Genomic DNA, 25,491 nt, shown 5'->3' with positions numbered 1-25,491 from the left:
TAGGTGTCCTTTTCTATACATATATACATTTCTATACATTTCCCAATCAGTGGCTTGTTATTTCCACTCTCTTAACAGTATCTTTTGATGAACAAAAGTTCTTAATTCTAAGATAGTTAATCAGTATTTGTTGATTGGTGCTTTTTGTGTCCTGTTTAAGAAGATTTTATCTACTCCAAATTTTCAAAGGTATTTTATTTTCTTTCAGAAGTTTTATTATTTTACCTTTGACATTTAAATCCAAATTCATCTGGAGCTGATTCTTGTTTATGGGGAGAAGTGAAGAAGTCAAGATTATTATTTTTTCCCCCAAATGGAAATCCAATTCATCAGCATTGCTTGGAGAGACCATCCTTTCCCTACTGCACCAATGTCATCTTTGACAAAAATCAGATGACTGTAAATGTGTGGGTCTGTTCCTGAACTCTAATCTGTTCCATTGGTCCATTAGTCTGTATTTGCACTAATCCTACACTGTTTCAGTTATAACTTTATGTTGACCTTATATCCAGTGACCTTGCTAATTAACCTTTCTTATTAATTCTAATAGTTTATAGATTCTTTTTGTATTTTCTAGATGTGCAGTCATATAATTTACAAATAATGTTATTTTTTCTTCCCTTCCAATCCTTGTTCATCTTCTCTCCTTCCTTCTATCCCTCTCTCCTCTGTTCCCTTCCATTTTCCTTGAATTATTGTACTGTTTAAGACCTCCAGTACAATGTTAAATAGAAGGGGTCATAGTGGATGATTGTCTTGTTTATAATCTCTTTATGAAAGTTTTCAATATTTCTCCATTGTATACGATGAGTACTATAGGTTGTTTGAAAGATGCTCTTTTTCATATTAGGGAGATTGCATTCTGTTCCTATTTGCTAAAAGTTTTAAGATCATAAATGGGTATTGAATTTGTCAAATGCCTCTTTTGTGTCTAACAAGATGATCATATGATTTTTCTCTTTTTTTTCTATTAATAAAGTCAATTACATTGATTAATTTTTAAATGATAATCCAACCTTGCATACCTGGACTAAACTCCACCTGGTTTGATTTGATTTGCTAGTATATTGTTCTAGATTTTTTTCATTTGTGTTTCATGAGAAAGATTAGTCTGTAATTTTTCTTTCTTATAATATACTTTCCAACTATTGGAAACAGAGTTATTCTGGCCTCATAAAAACATTTTTAAAATGTCTCTCCCTTTTCTATTCTCTAAGCATTTGTGCAGAATTGATATCATTTCTTTAAATATTTGGAAGAATTGAATGGTAATGCCATCTGGACCTGGAGTTTTGTGATGGATCTTAAATTATGAGGCGGTTTCCTTAATAGATATAGTTCTATTCAGATTTTCTATTTCTCCTTTCTGTTAGCCTTGATAAATTGTATTTTTCAAGGAATTTGTTGACTTTGTCTTCTGATATATATGATCTGTTCTATCTGACAGATTTCTAATTGCAGATATTTTCAGCTCTACCATTTCCATTTAAAAAGTATATTCCAATTCTCAGATGAAATTATTTCATTTATTCATCTTTCCCTCTTATTTCTTAACTCTGTTAATAATAGTAATTTTTGATTGATTGCTAGACTAGACTCTAGATCTGTACTGTTCAGTAGAGTATCCACTAGCTCCATGTGGCTTTTGGCTAATCTTAATTGAGATGTGGTATAAGTGTAAAATGCTGGATTTTGGAGACTTGGTACAAAAAAAAAAAAGGATGTAAAATAGCTCAGTAACTTTTTACATTGATCACATGTTGAAGTGATATTCTGGATACTCTAAATATAAAATTAATTTGTGCTCTTTGTGCTTTTTAAAATGTAGCTATTAGAAAATTTAAAACTACATATATGGCTCACATTTGTGACCCACACGCTTTTTCTATAGGACAGTGCCACTCTAGATGCTGTTTTCTTTTTCTAGAGAGTTCAATTTTCCAGAGCTAGGCAGGTGGGCCGAGAAGCTTTACTCCTCTCAGCCTCCAAGTTGAGTTGACTTGCGACTGTACTGCAGCTTTGGTAAGGTTCCATCTACCTCTGTTCTGTAATACCCCTATGTCATGGCCACTCAAGGCTGTCATTTAGGGGCCTGGTGTGTTCACTGGGCAAGTTCTAGACTCTCAGACTTGTTTCCTCACCCCTGAGACATTGCCAGAAACTCCGCTCTTCTTCTGAGAGACCCCTTGATTATCCCTTCAGCCTCCCATTCCAGACAACTTCACAATGTGGCAAATATTTTGAGGAGAAAATAGGCCATGTGCTTAAAGCTCTTGAAGTCTCTAATTACATCTTTTCTGAAAGACCACTAGTCATAGCTCTGCATGTTTCTCTGACTTCAAGAAGCAACCCTCTATCTGGGCAAAACCATGATTTGCAGCATCTTACCCCATCCTAGAATCAACAAATGCCCCTATGGTTAAAGTGGGTACAGAAAGACCGGCAACCTCTCTGAGGTTCTCTCCTCACCAGAACCTGGCATCCTCTAGTCCTCTTTGTTTTAGTGGCTCTCTGATAACTCTAAAGTGATGACTTAAAAACTTTTGCCTATAGTTATTCTCAGTAGGAACACTGTCTGCTTCAAACTACTTCATTCTCTTGGATTTAAAAGAGATATACTTAAAGTCCAGACCTCTCTGGTGTGGCTTCTATCGTGGAATCTTTCTACCTTGCCTTGCCTTGCCTTCTGTAGATAATGATATCCTTTGCTCTAGAACCTTTAAAAGTTACCTCTTAAAAAAGAGAATATAGGGCTTCCCTGGTGGCGCAGTGGTTGAGAATCTGCCTGCTAATGCAGGGGACACGGGTTCGAGCCCTGGTCTGGGAAGATCCCACATGCCACGGAGCAGCTGGGCCCGTGAGCCACAATTGCTGAGCCTGCGCGTCTGGAGCCTGTGCCCCGCAACGGGAGGGGCCGCGATGGAGAAAGGCCCGCGCACCGCGATGAAGAGTGGCCCCCGCTTGCCGCAACTGGAGAAAGCCCTCGCACGAACCGAAGACCCAATACAGACAAAAATAAATAAATTAATTAATTAAAAAGAAAATCCTTAAAAAAAAAAAAAAAAAAAAAACTTTTAATAAAAAAAAAAAAAAAAAAAAAAAAAAAAAAAAAAAACAAAAAAGAGAATATAAAATTTTGAATCATCAGCATACAGCCATTTAAGGTACCTGAAGTCATGGGTCTGGATACAATCGTATAGGACAGTTGTGTAGATTAAACTCTGTATTGTGAGACTAGTTTTAGGTCAGAACTGTGAGGAATGCAACACTTAAGGAAGAGAAAGAGGAGTCTCCAGAAAGACAAAGAAGAGATGAGAAAGGGAGGAGGAATATCAGAAGAAGGTGAAATCACAGAGGCCACAAGAAGAGAACATTTCAATAAAGAGGGTGCATCAAATTATGTAGAAAGGGTAAGAAAGTTTGAAGTGAAAAGGACCCTGTGGATTTAGCAGTAATGAAATTTATGTTATCTTATTACCTTACAACATTCTTATGAAGAAAGCATAAAAATTATATGGGAATAAAATTTATCCTAATCTTATTTATGATCTACAAAAATGACGATTTCATATGATTCAGCCTGATAGATGGAGAAGTAAAGGTTTACCAAAGAGAAGTAATTTGCTTAAACTCAAGAGTAGACACAAAATTCAAATCTTGGTCTTCTTTTGACATCTGTGGTCTTATGTCCTTTTCACTGCACTACATATTTTTATCTATTGCTATCATTTCTTAATTATTCATTACTTAGATAAGTCCTTTCTCCCTCTTTTTACAAAACTAAATCATAATTTTATTATGTGTGCATGTATTTGTTTATATTGGCTATTCTTTTCTTGTCTTAAAGGGACATTATTATTTTTTCCAGTTTTATTGAGAAATAGTTGACACACATCACTGTATAAGTTGAAGGTATACAGCATGATGGTTTGATTTACTTATATTGTGAAATGATTGCCACCATAGGTTTAGTTAACGTCCATCATCTCATGTATTGATAGATGGTGAAAAGAAGAAAAAAGGATTCTCCTTGTGATGAGAACTCTTAGACCTACTCTCTTAACAACGTTCCTAGGTATCATACAGCAGTGTTAGCTACGGTTGTCATGTTGTACATTACATCCCTAGCACGTATTTATCTTTATCTGTTTTTCTTTTTAATGGTAGTTAAGTCTGGTTAACTTGTTGTCGTCCTCCAAAGATTTTCTGCAATTTCTTCTTAACATTTCTTTACCATTTTGGCTTTTGATGAAATTATTGTTTTTAATTGACATTGACTTCAAATGTAATTCAGAATTGTTCATGTAGATTAGAACACTCTCTCTAGGTCTTGTCTTTTTGTTATGCCTCTTTTTTTTTTTAAACAGGTAACTTTAAGACCAGTTAAACTATGTAATCTTAACTCTCCAGGAACTCTTTCTGGAGGAAATTTCTCTACATAGAAACGTTTTCAGACTTACAAGTCCAGAATTAATATCTTGACCCTCTGTAGCAGAGTGACTGATTTTGACCTCAAAGTGACCTTCTGAGGTGGTCCCTTCTTCACTAGGGTAAAAGAGCTTGCTTTCCATAGTGAGTTCTTTGAGTTGGATTCTGTCTTTCTTGTTAAGCTGTCTTTGTGGTATCCTTACTTTTAACACATTTGGAACTTCTGAAGTTTCTTTTGGATCATATTAGACTTTCTTTCGCTACAAGTAGGTCATGATTGCTGTTAACTGATTCTGTTCCTTCCTAAGTGAAAGGATGGTTGAAATGCCAGGATCTGCTGCTTCTTGTGGTACGAGTTCTCATACTGAGGTTCTATAGAATTTCATCAAGTCACAGCTATGGTTAATGAAGGAGCAGAAGGTAGTGAGAGTGGAGAGCAGAGGGCAACTTTCTTGAAGCAACTTTCAAGTCATTGTTCTTTATTCCATTATTTTCCAGGGATCTGTGATTAGCAGTAGGAAAGGACATGTGAACAGCTTTGTATTTAATATTTGATGTTATTTTTATTAACAAATGACTTCTTGTTTTGGTTTTTTTTTTTTTTTAAGGTAAGCTTTGTTTATGGTGGAGTTAATACTTATATATATCCTTAGAGGATATATATCCTTAGAGGATACCCTTAAATTAATCAAAGCCAGAGTAGAGTTGTGACTTAGAGGTTGCTGATAGGAAGCAGAAGATCCTGGAGCCAGGCAGAGAGATCACTTCATAGAGAAACTCTAATGGATTGTATTTATAAACAGTTTTCACTGATAGCAGCTGATATCAAGGAAGGAATGTTGAGGAAAGGTAGTAGCTCCTATTCAGAAGTGACTTGGTGGGCTTTGGGCTGGCAGCAGTGCTGATGTTGTCGGCCATCACATGGCTTGTCCTGCCACTAGGTGGAATACCTACTATGTAGGCTGCCCCTAAAACACATGTTTTATAAATAACTAATTAAATTGACCAAACAAGATCATGGTCAAGTAATGAAATGAAGTGAAATGAAATGTTGAAGAAATATTTATTTCAAACTAACACTAAGAATTGTCTCAGCTTATTATAGCTGTTTGGGTTAGTTATAAACACCTGTAAAGCAGTGTTTTGAATGCAGAATTTCCAACAGTCTTATATAAAATTTTCAATATTTATTGTTTATTTGCTACCATTGCAAATAAAAGAACTAATGTTTTCTATTTCTGTGTAAGAAAATTACCACAAACCTAGTGGCTTAACACAACACGTATTTATTATCTCACAATTTCTGTGAGTCAAGAGTCTAGGCATAGCTTAGCTGCATCCTCTGCTCAGGACCTTACAAGGTTGCAATCAAGCTGTTGTCCAGGGCTGCAGTCTCATCACAGGCTCAACTGGGGAAGATCCACTTCCAAGCTCACTCAGGTAGATGTATTTTTAAGCACATAATTTCAAGTACCCTTTTTAGCTGAGCTTTAATAAGTCTTAACTTTATTAAACCTTAAATTTATCTATCTTTACTGAATTACCAGTTATTTTCTCTGTCACTTACAAATTCTCTTGCTGTGTTTAATAAACCATGTTATATATTTTGTGTACAAAACAATGTTTAAATGATGATGTTATATAAAGCTTTAAAAGCCTTAAAATTTAAAATATAAATAAATCATGGTCAAGCATATAGTTAGGTGAAATCTAGAATTTAATAATAAAATATATCAAAGAATTCATCTGAGAGAGAACTGATTTGGCAAGGTGGGGGGTCACTGGTGACTTTGACAAGATTGGATTCAGTGTGTGGACAAAATTTAGATTGGAGTGGGATAAAGATAACTAGGAGGTGAAAAAATTTAAAAACTTTTAAAGGAGTTTTGCTGTGAAAAGAAATAGAATTGGGGCAGTATGTGGAAGAGGACATAGGATTAAGAAAGGGTTTTATTTTTAATGTCTAAGATGACAAATATGGCACGTTTGTAATGCTGATGACAGTGATCCAGGGGACAAGAGAAAATGATTTGGAGAGGTAGTGACTACGGTGGGAGCAGAGTCTTTGGCTGGGAAAGAAAGGGTGGGATCTATTGAGCAAATGGAAGAACCGTTCTCACAAAGATGCAGGGGCAGTTCAACTACAGTATAACAGCTGGTGGGAAGATGGTAATTTTTTTCTCTAATTGCTTCTATTTTCTTAGTGAAATCAGATATCAGCTCAGAGAGAGAAGATTAGAGCAGGTGTTAGGATTTGAGGAGAAGCTCAGAAACAGCTATCCCAGAGACAGTGAAAGCAAATTTTCTAAAGGAATATAGTAAGAATTTTGCATGGTGCTACACATATACTTGCATATATACTTGTCTTAAATTTAAAGTGAGAACCAGTCAGCATGTTGATTATTTTTCTCCAATAGACATTGAACAGGAAGAGAGTTAGGTTTAACCAGGATTGTTGTTTTCTCCCTCAGAAAAGTATGAAGCAGTAAGAGAGGAACATTGGATTTCAGTATATAAAGGGATTGATTATCATAACGAATTGTGGGGTATCATTGAGGAAAAATGGGAACTGAAGATATTGAATGGGTTAACGAACAGTAAAAAAGTAGATGGAGTCAGTAGTCTAGCTGTTTGGCTAGGGTTGATGCTATGGCAGTGGGGTCACTTGAGAAAGCTGGTGACTTGGGCTATAGAGATGGGGATGCTTGAAGTCAAGATGTCAGCGATCTGGCAGCTACTGCCCATAATCCAATATAGAGCATGATGGTGGAGGAGGGATAACTGAAGTGGAGTGAAGATAAAAATTATTGGAAATGAAGAAGTTGAAGAGGAGAATCTGGATCATTAAATGGATCGTCTCTGTGGATATTGAAATCACCAAGAAGGAGGATTCTGTTACTGGAGGAATGGAATACAGTCAGTGACATGTGAAAATCAGGTACTGAAACTTTCTGAAACTATTCCTCTTTTGAGTTCCTCTCCCAACCACCACCAAATTGCAAACAGATTTTTTAATAAGGTAAATACGTTTATTGAGAAAAGCATAGATAAGACATAAACTTAATAAAATGAGAATGATCCATATTCTCACCATTATAGATATTTCCTATTTATACTTTGGTGAATATCCTTTCAGACTTTTGTATCCATACAAAAAAAATCATATATATAAGATCATGCAATACATGTTATTTAGTACTTTGCTCTTTAAAACTAACCAGAGGTAGCTGCAAGTAACTGCAAACATATGAAGAGATACATCATTTTGAATTGCTATCAGGTATTCCAGGGTATGGATGTACCATAATTAGTCACTGTTTTACTATTGCTGCATAACAAATCACACTAAAACTCAGTGGTGTTAAACAACAGTAATCACTTACAATCGCATGGTTTCTGTTCAGGAATTTGGAAAGAGCTTGGCTGGGCATTTCTCTCTTGGAGTCTTTCATGCAGTTGCAGTCGTATGTCAGCTAGGCTGACTGGGACTGGAGGATCCACTTCTAAAGTGGTTCACTCATATGGCTGGCAGGTTGGTGCTAATTGCTGGCTGAGGCCTTGGTTTCTTTCTACATGGGCCTCTCCATGGGGCTTCTTGTCATGGTAGCTGGCTTCCCACAGAAAGAATGATCCAACAGATGCAGGCAGAAGCTGCAGTGCCTGTTGTGACCTATCTGCAGGTAGTCACTTCTGACATATTCTATTTGTTGTACAAAGTCAGCCCTGATTCATTGTAGGAGGGGACTACGCAAGGCCGTGAATTACCAGGGATCATCCTAGGGGCTGGTCACCACAACCACCCTTCTACTGGTGGTCATTTAACTTGTTTCCAAGGAGTATTATTATACCTAGCATCTCTGTGCCCTGTCTTAAGTATTTCCCTGTAGTTTCAGAAGTGGAGTTGCCAAATTACTTTTCAAAAAGGTTATTATGCCTATTTAATTTCCAGATCAGTCTATGAGAGTATACAATTCCCCTCACCCTCACCAATACTTAGTGCTTGTAATTACTTTAATCTTTGCTAATCTGGTAGATATTTTATATCTATCTATCTATCTATACATAGATAGATACAGTATCTATTTAATTATTAGTGAGATTGAACAGTTTCCCTTGTGTCTGTTGGTCCATTGCATTTCTCTTTTCTTTTTGTGAATGGCATGTGCATGGTGTATGTCTATTTCTCTATTAGGGTTGATTTTTTTCGTATATTATTACTGAGATATTAGTTCTTCATTGTGAAATTTACAAGTTTTTTTTCTCACTTTGCTATTTGTATTTTTATTTTCTTTTAGTCTTGTAGATATTTTTGATGTTCATGTAGTCGTCTTTTTTTTTTTTCATATTTGGGTTTTTTGAATTGCTTTGGAAGGTGAACCCTACCAAAAGATTATAAACATGTTCCTGTATATTTTTTCTAATACTCTTGTAGGTTTGTTGTTGTGATTATTAATTTATATAGTATTAAAATTAAATATTTAAGAATTTACTTTTGTGTTTGGTATAAAGTTAATATCTAAACTTTTCATTTAATCAACCAGTGTTACAGTGCTGTTTTTTGATCAATCCATCCTTTCTTCACTGTACATGTTAGTTTTCTACTCAATATCCATTCTCCCTAACCTTCTCCTGTTAGAACTCCAATTTTATTCAGCTCCCTACCCTGCTGAAAGTAGCCATGTGCTGCCACCTTCCCCAACCCTTGGAAGTGAATCCTAATTGAGCCAAACCAATCATGGTGATTCCACTCCTCTCCTGATTGACTTAGGGATGGATATTTAATAAGAGCTTCAGGGAAGATGTGCTTGTTCTTAAAAAAGGGATCCAAGAGGGGAACAGTACTTGATTTCTTCCTCTGGAGAAGAAGTCTAGGAGAAATTAAGTTTGGGACAATGCTAGCTCACCCACATTGGAAGAACAAAAGGAACATAGCACCTTGGTCCTAGATAGCATTTTCTTTTTTTTTTTTTTTTTTTGGCTGTGTTGGGTCTTCGTTTCTGTGCGAGAGGTTTCTCCAGTTGCGGCAAGCAGGGGCCACTCTTCATCGCGGTGCGCGGGCCTCTCACTATCGTGGCCTCTCTTGTTGCGGAGCACAGACTCCAGACGCGCAGGCTCAGTAGTTGTGGCTCACGGGCCTAGTTGCTCCGCGGCATGTGGGATCTTCCCAGACCAGGGCTCGAACCCGTGTCCCCTGCATTGGCAGGCAGCTTCTCAACCACTGTGCCACCAGGGAAGCCCCCTAGATAGCATTTTTGAGCTTCTGAATTAACCTGTCCTGTGACTGTGTTAAACACTCAGGTATTTGAACTGTGTGAGGTGATAAATGTCCTCATCATTTAAGCCTCGTTGAGTTAGATTTTATGTTACTTGCAGCCAAATGCATTCTGATACACCTGCAATGTGAAATGCAGTACCATACCATTTATTTAATATAGCTTTATACTAGATGTTAGTATCTGGAATTATCAGCCCTATTCCTCATCCCCATTTTTCTTTTTCACATTTTAACTCTTCCTACCCCACCCTTTTTTTCCAGAAAAACTTAATTAATATTTCTGTCTCTGCTTTCTTTTTGGTTTCATCTGTCAAATGTATTTTCACCATCTGCTTGTATTTAGAATATTTCTTAATCACTGCGTTAACACACAGATTTGTCTTTTTAAGATAATATGTAGTTACTTAGATTTTGAGGGTTTTTTTAAGTAACAGCTTTAATGAGATATAATTCACATACCATACAATTCACTGATTTAAGATGTATACATTTTTATCACCCCCAAAAAAACCCTGTACTGATTAGTCGTCACTTCCCATCCTGCCCCCCAGGGCTCAGCCCTAAGCAACTACCAATCCACTTTCTGTCTCTATGGATTTACCTACTTTGGACATTCATATAATAGAATCATATAGAACGTGGTCCTTTATGACTGGCTTATTTCACTTATTTTCAGGGTTTATCAATGTTCTGCATACATCAGTGCTTCGTTTCTTTTTATTGCCGAATACAATAGTATTTGTATTGTATGCATGTACCCCAATTTGTTTATCCATTTATCAGTTGCTAGACATTTGGGTTGTTTCCATCTTTGGGCTATTATGAATAATGCTGTTACAAACATCTGTGTACACATTTTTGTGTGGACATATGTTTTCATTTCTTGGATATAAACCTAAGGGTGGAATTGCTGGATCATATGGTAACTGTGTTTAATCATTTGAGGAACTGCAAGGCAGTTTTCTAAAGTGGCTGAACCACTATACGTTTCTACCAGCAGTGCTTTAAGGTTCCAATGTCTCCACATGATTTGGGGGCTTTTTTGACTCTAAGAAAGAACCTGAGTTTTTATGTGTGTGCATTTTTTATAGTGGTAAATATACATGACAAAATTTACTGTTTTAATGATTTTAAAGTGTATAGTTCTGTGATATTTAGCATATTCACAATGTTGTGCAGGTGTCACCACCATCCACCTCCAGAACTTTTTTATCTTCTCAAACTGAAACTCCATATCCATTAAACACTAACTCCCCATTTCCTCCTCCCCCAGCCTCTGGCAGCTGCCGTTCTACTTTCTGTCTCTATGAATTTGTTTCCTCTAGGTACCTCATCTGAGTGGAATCATACAGTATTTGTTCTTTTGCCACTGGCTTATTTCACTAGCATGATATCTTCAAGAGAATCTGAGTTTTTTTAAGGTGGTGTTTGGTACATGCATCTTTTATCATCTTATTTTATGCTGTCTATATATCATCCTGCCATGTCCTTATATAATATTATTTCCTTTTTTCCCTCTCTGTAGAGGAAATCTCTAGATTTTGAAATCAGCACCCTACTTTTAATTCTCTTATTGTTCCCTTTTGTAGTTCTTTTTATGTTATATGTGTATATGTATAGTTACGTATATGACATAAAGGGAACTGTGTTATGGTGAAGAGATAGTGACCAATTTTCTCTTGCCCATATTTCTTTTATTTTATTTTTTTGGTATAATATAGGATTTTGGACAAAATTATTATTACTAAATTATCTTTACATTATGTAAACATTACATTAGTGTTTAAAAGCATAGACTCTGGAATCTCACTGCTTATTTGAATCACACCTCTGCCACTTGCCAGCTGTGTGACCTTGGTGAAGTTATTTAAACTTTCTGTGTCTCAGTTGTTCCATTTGTCACATCAGGATAATAATATTACCTGCCTCATTGCTAGGATTAAATAGATTAATTTACTTAGTGCTCTTAGAGTAGTACCTGGCACATAATATGTGCTATATAAGAGTTTACTATTATAATCATTAGCATTCTCCTTGAGGAATTAGTGTTGGCATTTACATTTTATTTTATAAAAATTAATTTATTGTTTTTGGTTAACTGTGTGTGTGGTTAACTGTGTGTGTTTGGTTTTTGATTTTTGGTTTCTTCCTCACTGCTAGGGTTTTTATTATGTCTTCTTTCTTGAAGTCTTATTGTCATGTTTAAGTTATATCTGTTTGTACTACTCTGAGTAGTTTTTTCAGGTGTGATCCGCTGTGTTGTTTACCACTATATTTTCAGTTCCTAGAACATAGTTTGGCGCATAATAGGTGTTCAATAAAGATTTGATAAATGAATGTGTGTGTGGAGTCCTTGCATATCTGTTAGGCTCTGGCAAAAGGGGTCCTTAGAGGGAAATTGCAAGGCAGGAAGAGGAACAGGGGACTTGCTTCTTTCTGTTTGAACCCTGTTTGCTTCCCATCATCCCAGCCATGTTTCTTCACAGCAGCAGGTCCTCCTTCTAGCAAGGCTTGAGTCCAGTTTGCAGTTTCTCTGACTCTCACGGTACAGTCGTCCCTCGGCATCTGCGGGGGATTGGTTCCAGGACCCCTCATGAATACCAAAATGCAAGGATGCTCAAGTCCCATCTATAGAATGGCACAGCTCAGTGGGCCCTGCGTATCCAGGGGTTCTGCATCCACGGATATGGAGGGCCGACCGTACCAACTCCTGAAGCCACACATCTGAAAAACCGGCACTGCTAGCCAGTTGGCACCCCCTCCTCGAGGTCTGTATACCAGCCCCACAGGGCCCTTCCTCCAGAAACCCAGCACCAGCCCAACAGCTCCCTCGTAGAGATCTAATTTCCAATCCCTCTCATGAACTTCTCAGTCTTAATTTGTCTCTTTGCTTTGTTCCCCAACCTTAGAACTGCACTTCTGGTACTTGTTCCCTCCATGATACCTTAGTATTCTCCTTGGCCTCTTCATTTCTCTAGTTAGCAACTTGATTCCTCCTTAGAGAATTCTCTCTTAAAATACCCTGTGTGTCTCCTGACTCCACCCTGCCTGAGACAGCTTATCTGTCTTATGAAATTATGTCACCTTTCTGAAGGTAGACTCTATCAATAACTATTCTCTATGTCCGGGATCAGCAACTGCAGCCCATGGGCCAAATCGAGCCTGTGTCCTACTTTTGTAAGTAAAGTGTTATTCAAACATAATCACACCCATTCACTTTCAGATTGTCTGTAACTGTCACTTTGCAAAGGCAGAGTTGAGTAGTCATGATAGAGACCACATGGTCCACATCACCTATAATGTTTGCTGTCTGGTCCTTTATAGAAAAAGTTTGCCAACCCCTATCCTACATCTATAGTTAGCAGAATTTTTGGTATTTAGTAGACACGCCAATAAAAAATGTTAAGCAAGGGAATATATGGAGGAAAGAGCCAAAAAGGGAGATGGTAAAAAGAAAGAACAAGGAGGAATATAGAAAAATTTACATTTGAATGGTGATGAAAATTTTATTTATTGAGGTCCAGATCAGATATGGGGGAAAAAAAGAAAGTTAAATTGGCAAAATTTTACCTTTCATTAATTTTCTGTTTAAAAATATAAAAAATAAAGTAAATAAATTTTGCTTAAAATATATTAACCTTTTAATCAAACTGTTATGAAAAAAACATTGAAATTATATCTACCATGTGTACTCGAGTTTTTTTAAGTCCATGAAATAAGTTAAAATATGGCAGTATCAGAATAATAACTTTTTAGAGTTGACTGAGAATTTTAAACAGGGCACAATAGAACTGAAGTAGACACATAAGTTGGTGTTTATGACTTTCAAGCAATGTAGTTGATTGTGAAGCCATTTGAGAGATGTTAACAGCTACACATACTTTGTAATGTACATTTAGTGACTGAGATCAGTAAACTTTTTATGTTCTGAAGAACTAGTTTACTGATAGTATTTATTGAATAATTTACTACATTTACAACTCTGTACATATCATGCCCCAAATCATATGCTGTAAAATCTTAGTATAACTTGCAGTACAGTGAAGCATTTAAAAAATACTCTGAAAATAACATTGAGTCTATCAGAAATAGTGGTTGAATTTGTCGAAAACATTCTTAGTAAGGAGTTGAGTAGAATTTTAGTTTTACTTTCTGGTCATTACTGAGATTCATTATTGTACATTTACCTAGAGAATAGATTATCCCAACCAGAGCTGCTTTCCCCCTCGTCTGAACTCCTGTGTGTATCTACTATAATAGTTTCCTGTTGTTGCTGCAAAACATTACCGTACACTTAGTGGCTGAAAACAACACACAATTATTATCTTACAATTCTGAAGGTCAGAAGTCCAAAATGGGTCCAATGGATGAAAATCAAGGTGTCAGCAAGGTACATTCTTCTTAGGAGCCCCTAAGGGAGAACTGTTCCTTGCTTTTTCCAGCTTTTAGAGGATGCCCACATCCCTTGGCTTGTGGTTGCATCACTCAGCCTTTGCTTCCGTCATCACATCTCCTTTACTGTCTCTCTTATGACCCTGTGGTTACATTGGGCCCACCCAGGTAATCCAGGATAATCTTCCCATCCCCAAATCTTTAACTTAGTCACATCTGCAAAGTCCCTTTGCCGTTGTAAGTTAATGTATTCAGGGGATTTGGGGAGGAACATGGACATCTCTGGGGGCCTATTTTTCTGCCTACCACGTCTTTCTTCTTTTATTTAGAATCATTGAATGTCAGAGCTGAAAAGGACATTGGATGAAAACTTGTCCAATCCCTTTACTTTACACATGAAGAAGCTGAATGAAACCAGAGAGGCTGTTTGTCTGCCTCTAAGCACTTTTTAGGTGTGAAACAGGCCTAATTTATGTTTTGTATGCCTAACTATACTAACAATAATACCTTGAACATTTTAAGTACTCAGTAACTATTTATTGCCTGAATGATTAAAAGGTTAGTGATAGAAACCAGATATATCTGGTCTCTGACTCAATTATTTTAAATTAGTGCTAATAAAAGTTTATAAAAAGCCACTGACTGACAATACCATAAAGGGTAGAGATTCATTTATTCTTATATTTTGTAATTAAAAGGAGGAAATTATTCCTTCTTAAAAATAACTACCTTTTTTAGTATTCCATTTCTCTGTCTCTTGTCTCTTGTTTTTCTAGAGTAACTCATGGAATCCGGATTTAGTTTCTTTGATATTCATTGCCATTGGGCTGGGTTGATAAGATAAACCTGTATTTTCTGTAATGCATACTTTTCATCTGTGTCCAATATTTAGGATAATTTAAAAATCTATATTTATCTTTTAAAAACTATTTCATAACTTTAGGAAAAATTTTAGAAATTTAGGTTTTTTTTTTTTACTTATAATTTTTCTTCCCTTGTTAAGGAAGGATAGTTTGGACTCTTGGTTAAAATAAAATGAAAAAAAATTTTTTTAATTAATTTTTGCCTTCATTGGGTCTTCGTTGCTGCACATGTGCTTTCTCTAGCTGCGGCAAGCAGGGGCTTACTCTTCGTTGCGGTGTGCAGGTTTCTCATTGCGGTGGCTTCTCTTGTTGCGGAGCGCGGGCTCTAGGCGTGCGGGCTTCAGTAGTTGTGGCACGTGGGCTCAGTAGTTGTGGCTCGGGGGCTCTAGAGTGCAGGCTCAGTAGTTGTGGTGCATGGGCTTAGTTGCTCCGCGGCATATGTGACCTTCCCGGACCAGGGCTCGAACCCATGTCCCCTGCATTGGCAGGCAGATTCTTAACCACTGCACCACCAGGGAAGTCCCAATAAAATGAAAAATTTTTTTAAGTTTATCTGGCATTTCTTTTTGAAAAACATTAAAACCTAGATTTTAGGTTTAGATTGTCATTCAGATAGATAAATCACTTACTATTTTCCAAGAAAAAAAGCTTCGTCTGATACTTGTGCAATGACTGATTTTCTTTTGTTAATATTCTTGTAGTTTATATGGAATCTGATTTATTGTTATGTGAGTTTGGATATATGAGGCATGGTTCTTGAAATAAAATATACCAGAAGCATTATGTTCTAAGCATTTAGAGTCTTTTCTTACTTGTATCAGCATGGTTTTTCATTGGCCCTATACATTTATACATGTCTAAATCTTATACGTGTTTCTACAAATACTAAGATTGCAAATAATTCTATTTTTATTTTGTCTACAAGGATGGTACATGTTAAGTGCTTAACAACTGTAAAAATGGACCATGGTAAAAGTGCCCAATAACTGATAATGTTTATTATATTGTCATGCTCTCAGTGAGAAAAATGTTAATTATAAGTCAACTTTAGAATACATTCATTATAATAAATTATATTCATTGGGTGAAAACATAATCGGACTTTTCTTTTCTTGGCAGCAACTTGAATTGGTGGAACCAAGTGGCTGGATTCACGTTCCTTTAACTGATAATCATAAGAAGCCAACTCGCACATTCATGATACAGATTGCTGTTCTAGCCAATCATCAGAATGGAAGAGATACCCACATGAGACAAATTAAAATATACACACCTGTGGAAGAGAGCTCCATTGGTAAATTTCCTAGATGTACAACTATTGATTTCATGATGTATCGCTCAATAAGGTGACCTTGAAATAGAACAAAAGTCATTAAACATATCTTTATCTTGTCAGTAAATATTAAATCTGGTATCTTTATTGAAAAATGCATCAATCATTTTGCAATTTTTTATGCATTGAAAAGTATTTTATTGTAACTTTAATAAATAACATTTGGGTCATACTATGTTTATTTTCTTTAACATATAATAAAGCTCACATATTTTATAATTATTAAAATGAATTTGAGCCAGTTGTTAAATTTTTCCTTATATCAAAAGAAAACCAGTTGAACTGAAAAGTTTTAAGATATACACAATTTTTTACTAACTAGGTAGTTATTTCATATAGTGATCATGCATTACAGTAATGATTTACTGCCTGTTTGGGAACAAAACTATGTTTTACCAATAGATATTATCTTTAATAGGCCAGAATATTATTTTTTTCTATCCAGAGGAAGCTTCTTCTATTAATACTAGGGCTTTTTAAAAACTGTGTCAAAATAAGCTTAGCATTCAGTGTGTGATGAGAACCATTCTGATTTGGGGAATGTAATTAATTGTGTCATAATTATTGTACTCCCATGAAATATTTTTAACCCTAGGGTTGTCTATATCCTGATATTATATCAGCGATTACCAATATAATCTGCTGTTTATCCTAATTCTAATGCTGTTTATAGAATAGTTAGTTTCAAATTTGTGTCTGACACTGAAGCATTCCCTAAGGGATAATGTAGCTCATGAAAATTTTAAAAATATATGAAATTGTTCTTTACATATAAAAATATTTTAAAGTCCCTTAAATGAGTTTTCTTTCCATGGTTTAACATGAGTCGATTTGATTCTGTCTATCTCCCCCGGCACCACCCGCTACCCCATATCTTTACTTTGGGGGAGACAGAACTTCTCCATATTGGCTCTTTTTTTTTTCCTTTTGTGGTTGTGCCGCATGGCTTGTGGGATCTTACTTCGACCAGGGATCGAACCTGGGCCCTTGGCAGTGAGAGCATGGAGTCCTAACCACTGGACTGCCAGGGAATTCCCACCCCATACTGGCTCTTGTTTGGGAAAGATTCCTCAGAGGTTCTTGCATTACTGGGTAGACTGAAGTCTTAAATTAGCAAAGTTTAGGAAATAATTATGTGTTTGATTTATTCTGGCAGAGTACTGATTTACATGGATGCTATAAAAAATGAAGGTCTCATTTTTTTCACTCAGCAGAATCTCAGCTCTTTTTTCTATGAGTTCCACAAAGAGTTTGTCATTTTCATTCTGTTGTCTTTAAAGTAAGAAGCATGGTAAGTGACTGTATGATCACCAAAAAGTCTGCAACCAAAACTCATTTGAGATCAGTGAATTCCTCCCAAGCATAGGTGTCGGATGCTGGGAAGGGTAGAAGAAAAACAGATGGATAGGAATTAAAAGAAAAGGAGAGAATCAAGAAAATAAGAAGGGCAATATATACTTGGCACTGTATTGATGTTCTGCGTTAGTCTGATAAGGAAAACATTCATGTAAACAACAGGGTCTTAGTCTAAGAGGCAGAGAAATCTAATAAAAAGTACAGGAAGTTTTATTAGTAATAATGTTACTACTTGCTAACTGCTTTTTAAAAATTTGCTTAAAAGAAAAAAGGAGGAGGACTAATTATCATTTACCTGATCCAGTCTGTTATTTCCTACTATTAATAGTTTGTGAAAAACTCCTAAAATTAGGAAGAATTAAGAAGAATGTTGGGAAAATCAGTATGTTTTCTGGTTCTGCTCCCTTTCCCTGTTTTTCATAAGCCAGCTGAGCACCTCATTAGGCATGGGAAAACTTGGTAGCCCAGGATTATAGAGGTAATGCTTCCCCTTATTTTAAGGATTATCTGAAGTTCTGATAGACCATGTATTACATTAACAACACATAATTATCTGAAGCAGTTTCATTTCTCTTTTGAAAGAGCAAATTATATAGCCAACAAAAGATTTGTATCTAGAATATATAAAGAACTCTTCTTATCACTTAACAGGAAGAAGACAAACAATCCCATTAAAGTGAGCAAAAGATTTAAACAATCATTTCATCAAAGAAGACATATGATTGGCAAATAAGCATATGAAAAGATGCTCAGCTTCATTGGATGTTAGTGAAATGCGAATTAAAATCATAGTGAGATACCATTTCACAGCCACTAGAATGACTGTGGTTAAAATGACAACGAGGAGGGGGAAGGGTAAGCTGGGACGAAGTGAGAGAGTGGCATGGACATATATCTAATACCAAATGTAAAATAGCTAGTGGGAAGCAGCCACATAGCACAGGGAGATCAGCTTGGTGCTTTGTGACCACCTAGAGCGGTGGGATAGGCAGGGTGGGAGGGAGATGCAAGAGGGAGGAGAAATGGGGATATCACGTATAGCTGATTCACTTTGTTATACAGCAGAAACTAACACAACATTGTAAAACAATTATACTCCAATAAAGATGTTAAAAAAAAAACACAATTGCACGTGTTAGCAAAGATATGGAGGAAATGGACCTCATGTCAAACTGCTGATGAGGATGTAATTAGTGTATAACCACTTTGGAAAACAGTTTGGTAATTTCTTAAAAAGTTAAACATATACCTGTGTATGGGTATTTACGCAAGAGAAAAGAAAGCGTACGTCCGTACAAAGACTTGCACATGAATGTTCATAGCAGCTTTATTTGTAGTACCTAAAAATTGGAAACAATGCAAATGTTGATCAATAGGAGAAGATATAAACAAATTGTGGTAAATCCATATAATAGGATACTACTCAGCGTTAAAAATAAATGAACAGGGGCTTCCCTGGTGGCGCAGTGGTTGAGAATCTGCCTGCCAATGCAGGGGACGCGGGTTCGAGTCCTGGTCTGGGAAGATCCCACATGCCGCGGAGCAACTAGGCCCGTGAGCCACAACTACTGAGCCTGTGCGTCTGGAGCCTGTGCTCCGCAACAAGAGAGGCCACGATAGTGAGAGGCCTGCGCACCGCGATGAAGAGTGGCCCCCGCTCGCCGCTACTAGAGAAAGCCCTCGCACAGACCCAACACAGTCAAAAATAAATAAATAAATTTATTTAAAAAATAAATAAATAAATGAACAGTTAATTAATACATGCAACAACATGGATACCTTTACAAAATAATTATGCTGAAAGAAAGAAACCACAAAAAAGAGTATATAGTGTATGATTCTAATTTTTTTAAAAAATTCTAGAAAGTACAAACTCATCAAGTGATAGAAAGCATATTAGTGGTTGCATAGGATGGGGAGCAGACAGAAGCAAGAAGGCATGAATTATTTGGGGGGACGACAGAAATGTTCACTATCCTGACTGGTACTGGTTTCACAGCTATATACATATGCCAGAATTTATCAAACCATGCATATGTGCAGTTTATTGCATGTCAATCATACCTTAATAAAGCTGATTTAAAAATAGCTTATTCTACCTGTTTCACATAGGAATCACCCAAAGAGGCTAGATTTGACATAGTTATATTTCTTTACTGTATAGGATCTGAGAATAAGAGACTAACATTGAAAAGCCATTTTAACAGTTAATAAAACAATGACAGCAAATTCACGGATTCATCCGTAATCAGTATACTTTTTGAGTATTGATCAAATTGCAGTTATAAGATTTAAATAGTTAAATTATACATGTAATTGAAGTATTAGACACTTTAAAAATCAGCTTATTACCTGAGGAAATACTATCACAAGGAACTCTCTGTATAAAACTCTGGAATTTTAAAATACAGCAGTTCATTGAAGGCTAATAAATACCCAACTCTAAAAAGACTAATAGATATTGAATGTTGAATTAGACATAATAAGGAAACCAAAGTGAATCTGATGCAGACTTTGCTTTCCAGTTACTTCTAGTCTACTAAGGGAAATAATAGGTCTCCGATAACCAGATCAGAAATTAGACTGGTAAGATCTCTAACTGGTGGATGGAAAAGAGACAGTTACTTCCTATTCAGGAGTTAGAGGTGAAGCTAAAAGAAGGCATTGTGGAGGAGGTGGAATTTTAGAAAGAAAGACTATTTGTAATATCAGCTAGTTATTCACTTTTTAAGCCTATTCTCGAATCCAAACTATCATGGTTTTTACATGAATAACAACAATTAATTTGAAACAGATGATTTGTATGTTAGGAGTCCAGTGATGTTTTGTACATTTGCTCTCGTTTGAAAGGTTCCAACAATTAAAACACAGACCAATCTTGAAAAGTAATTTTAGACACCATGCCTTCTGTTCTTTTAGCCATTATGACTACTAGTTTAGTACAGATTAATACACTGCAGTATAAATTTTTATGAGGATAAAATTTTATAACTCAAATACAAATATTTGATATGTTTCTAGTGTTTTAGAAAATTTTACTTTAAATTCTTAATAAAATGTTGGCTTATTATATGTCATTTTTAATTGAATTCTTGGTTCAATTACCTTTTAAAAATGATAAAAGTTACAAAATATGTTAAAGCATTAGGGAAAATAATACTTTGTAGTTGTGGTTATTTGGAAACACTTTTGCTTTGTGGAGCTTTTAAACCAAGTTAATCTTCTTTTGCCCACATTGTTTTGACTTTCCCCACTTCTACTATGACTCCCTAGAGTATGGTGTTTGGAAGTGTTTGCTGTACAAGGCTGTTTACCAGCCATCTACAAGGAAGCTCTCTGTGCTTCATGATCTGCCATTTAGTTGGGCCTGATTCTGTGCAATGGTGTCTAGAAAGCGTTAGAGAGAGGAAGATAACAAAGGAAAAAGCCTCAGGGATTAGTTTATTAATTATCCATGATAATGATTTATTCTATTAACAAGGACATATCTTAAGGCTAATTAATTACAACTCCCCCGCACTATAAATCTAAGAAAATGTCTATAACCCGTGGCAATTTTGTATGAAAAGTTGAAATTATTTTTTAGTAATACTAACCAGTCTATATTTCAGTTTTATGTGAAAGTACCCTCCCTTTTTTCTACGGCTAATCCTGCCACCATTGTTTGTCTTCTCTTGTCCTTTCTGATTAAAAGAATCAATTTACTATTTTGCCAACATAGGCAAAATTACAATTACACCAACTTAAAGGTATTCTATCTGCTTATGAAATCTTTTTCTGAGTGAATTGGTATTTCAGGAAATGGTGTTTCACATGTATAATTGAAGCTCTAGTATTTACCATCTCAGTTGTTTTAATTACTGCATTTGTGGCCGTAAGCTTTCCACTGATGCAGTTCAATGGTGACCGTAAGATGTTTTTCCACTATGTATTTGCTTTTCCGGTGTTGAGAGCAAATTACGATTCTCTCCCTGTGGTCCTAGAAATAACTCCCCCAACTGTTTTTATAGACTTTATTCTGAGACTAGCTCTCCTCTGTACCCTGGCATTCATCTATAGCTGGAGATCCAGATTTTAACAGATCATTTCCTGTTATTACTATAGCAGTATCAAAATAGTGATCACTTACCAAGAAGCAAAGTATCCAAAACACTGAAGTAGAGAGTTCAGCCAGCTGTTTGTTTTTCAGCTGTTAAAATTTATAAGAATCACATGTTAAATGAATATGGAGACATAATGAAATAGAGGGTAGGCTCAGTAAAAGGAGGATGATAAAAAGCCATCCAGCTATTAAGTTATAACACACTCAGGTGTCTACCAAGACAAAGGAAAGGAATTTTACTATTTATCTTAAAACAGTGCTTATTTTTAAGGTAGCATTCAGTAACTGACAGGAGATGCAAGGAAGTCCTTATCATGAAATTCAGAAGTCTTCTTTCATTTTTTCCCATCATCCAGGCTGTTTAGAACAAAATTCATCATTTCTTTCTTGAAATGTTCAACTGTTAGACTGGTATTTGGGTGTAATTTTGACTCTTCTCCTTCATCTCTACATACTCAGTAACTGTAAGCCCTGCAGATTCTTTTTCCACATTAATTATCACTTTTGGTTTCACCCCATTCACATCATTCTAGGTCAGTTCCGTCTTAGCAGAAAAGAAACGACACCGGATAAAACTTTCTAATGTTGCAAACTGGAATAGATGCTAAGCGCCCTGTAAGTTCTTTAATACACATGCACATTTCCAGAGGTAGGAAATGAGTATCACGCTAAATGAGAAGCTCCAGTGCTCTCTTACCCTGTCCAACTAGTTCTAAGCCAGTCTACTAGACCCACTCTTACTCCTGATTTCTAGTTCTGAATCCCTTAGCTGCTGGTAGCTACCTCTTGTTTGTTCTCTCTTGGCTCTTTGGAATTTCATGATAAGGACTGTTTTTGTAGCTCCAAACTTGTCTCCCTCAGTGTTGTTTCCTTAGGCCACGTTGGGTAAGTTTTCTTTATTTTGATCAACTGAATAGTACTCTCTATCCTATACTATCTCTAACAACATAGCTGATCATGTTAGTAACACTGTGCCGATGAAGAAAGATAAATACAGTTTGGCATATGACATTTACTAAGGCTGGAAAGCATGCAATACATTTTATAAAGATACGTTTAGAGGGGAATAATCCACATGTCATTTTGTCATTATTAAGGATACGTGATTACTCATCCCTATTAAATAAAAAAGATGTTGACTCTACAATGCTGTGATCAGTTGTACTGCATATAGTCTCCAGGAGAAAAATATTGCATGTTTTTTCAAACAATCAACATATACGATTGAATGCCTTATATCCTGTGTAGAATACAAATAAGTAGAAAACATATTCCTATTCAGAAAGAATTTACAGTCTAGCTGATGATAGCTAGGAACACAGAGACATTCACACATACTTAACAAAAGGTAATATTGACTGAAACAGATAAGTATTATTTTAATAAGGACAAATATCACCAATGCCCAGGGTAGTCAGTAAGGTTCTTATGGAAGAGAGAGAAATTCATGTACATAGGGGTATCTGAAGAGGCCTTCTTCTTAGGTTATGTACAAGTTGAGAAATAGTGAAGATGAAGGTCAAAGTATCACCTTCTTTTCTAATAGACAACAGATTGAGGGACGTGTTTTTAAGTCTTAGCTAATTTGGGCTTTTCTAATAACGAATCCTTAAGATTCATGTCATAGCTGGTTGCACTGAATGGGTCGGGGAGCTCCCTAGAAGAAGAATGGAACTGAGCCATATAGCTTCAATTATTCTTCCTATATTTACAAATCAAATGTGTACCTCCTTGGGGATGGAGTAAAGGGGTGGAGAGAGGCTCTGAGTAAAGGAACTGAGTTTCCTTTTAGTTGGGAATCATCAGGAGTGGGGAAGAAGTGTTCCTAAATTTACACTCTGGTTCCAGAACAATGTGTAGATTTAAGTGGAGAGAGATAAAATGGGAGAGCATTTTAGGCATGGAAAGCTGTACACATTTGTGAAGGAATGAGGTTATATTCAGACTACAGTAAGCAGGGTGTTAACTTTAGTAACTATGTAACATCAAGTTACAAGATGGAAGAAAGGTAGGGCAGGGTGGGGTCAAAGTTTAATCTTACCCTGTTATGTATAGGGTAACTATAGTTTTATACCCATACCCTTATATTCCTCTTATATTTAATGTTATATTAAAACTTTGGAGGAGAAAAGATGCAATGTGGGCAGCCTAACACCCACCACCATTATAAGTTGTGAAGGAGACTATGGAATTAGAAACTATTCTTTGAAACTAGTTTTATGTAAGTCAAAATATTTAGTTAATATTTGTCTTACATAATTAAGATTGGACCTTGGAGAACACTATCAGAAGTTTGCCTGGATAAACAGTTGGGTGGAAATCTGTGCTTTTCCAAAGGGCATTCCTCAGAGGATGATGCTTGTGGAATCACGGAAATGTCCACCCAATTTGGATCCACTGTGCCAGGTTCCCTCCTTCCATTCCAGAGGTTTAGATAATAAAGGAAATTCTTAGAAAAATCCGCTTGTAAGCAAGACCATCAGAAATCATACATAGCCCCAAATAAGGCTCTCAAGTGGCCATTATAAAAAATTTGAGTTCTTGGAATATGGCGTGTTATGTGTTTAAACAAAATCATTAGTAGAAATACAACTTGATTCCTTTGGGTCCAATTTGTGCTTGTCTTACATCTAATTACTTTTGGATTCAAAAATAAGACAGACTTCTTTTAGAAATGAAGAAGTCTTTGAAACAGTATTATTCATACTATAATCCCTTTTAAAGATATGTCAACTGAATCATGAAATGTACTAATGATATGAAGAAACAATATAGTGTAAGCACAGTTTCTTGTTTTAAATAATAGTAATCATTTTGCATATGCTCTTTGTGTAGCTAGTGAATATAATAAGAGGAAATATTATTTTAATGGAAAGGTCCTGTGTGTGAAATTTTCTATTATTTGCAAGCTAAAAGGAAGTGACTCAGTAATATGGGAGTTATATGAGCACTTGAATCCTATCTATGTAATCTTTGGTCAATTTTAGCAGCCTTTTTCTTTTTAATTGTGTGTGTGTGTGTGTGTGTGTAGCATAACATATATACAGTGAAATGCACCAAACACTAGCTCAATGAGTAAGGTCAAAGTGGACACCCATGTCCATGCCAACGGGTAACATACCTTCTTGGAAGCCCTCTTCATGTCCCATCTCAACCGCTATTCCCTTCCTCCTTTCCAAGATTACCCTCTACCCCTAATCAAAGGGTGTAGCTAAGTTTTACTTATGTTTAATGTACAATAATATACATTATATCCATATGTATATACAAATGTGCAATATATTTTCTTTTGTGTTGGTTTCCTTTTACTCAGCATGATTTTTGTAATATATATTTACTGTAGCATGTAACTATAGTCTGTTCATTTTTACTGCTATATATCTAGTATTCTATTGTAATATACCATAATTTATTTATTCACTCTACTGATGTTGGTTATTGTATTTTCCTATTTGAAGCTATTACAAAATAATGCTGTTATGAAATTCTAGCACCTGTCTTTTGACTCATATCGTATGTGCATTTCCATTAGATATGTATATAGGAGCCATATAGTACCTTGCACAGAGGGTATACATATGCCCATTGTTTGTAGATAATGCCTGATCATTTTCCAAAGTGTACGTGTCCATTCACATGTCAACAGCAGGAAATAAGAGCCCTGCTGCTCCTTATACTCACCAATCTTTAGTATTGTTGATCTTTTAAATTTTAGCCACTTTGGTGAATGTAGTGTTACCTT

At 35.9% G+C, this 25,491-nt stretch overlaps 1 protein-coding gene across 2 annotated transcripts in view; it reads left to right on the top strand.

The window, feature by feature from the left end:
* ANAPC10 (anaphase promoting complex subunit 10) overlaps nt 1–16,504 on the top strand; it is a 74,996-nt gene extending 58,492 nt beyond the window's left edge. For both annotated transcript variants that reach the window (XM_007189365.2, XM_007189366.2), the window contains exon 5: nt 16,078–16,504. In XM_007189365.2, the coding sequence (XP_007189427.2) occupies nt 16,078–16,308 (231 nt within the window). In that variant the 3' untranslated portion in view covers nt 16,309–16,504. The remainder of the gene's footprint in view (nt 1–16,077) is intronic.
* The last annotated feature ends 8,987 nt before the right edge of the window (nt 16,505–25,491 follow it).

This window comes from Balaenoptera acutorostrata, chromosome 5 (assembly GCF_949987535.1).
Source record: "Balaenoptera acutorostrata chromosome 5, mBalAcu1.1, whole genome shotgun sequence".
NCBI lineage: Eukaryota > Metazoa > Chordata > Mammalia > Artiodactyla > Balaenopteridae > Balaenoptera > Balaenoptera acutorostrata.
Note: the sequence above shows the minus strand (reverse complement) of the source record. Positions and strands in the feature narration are given on the sequence as shown.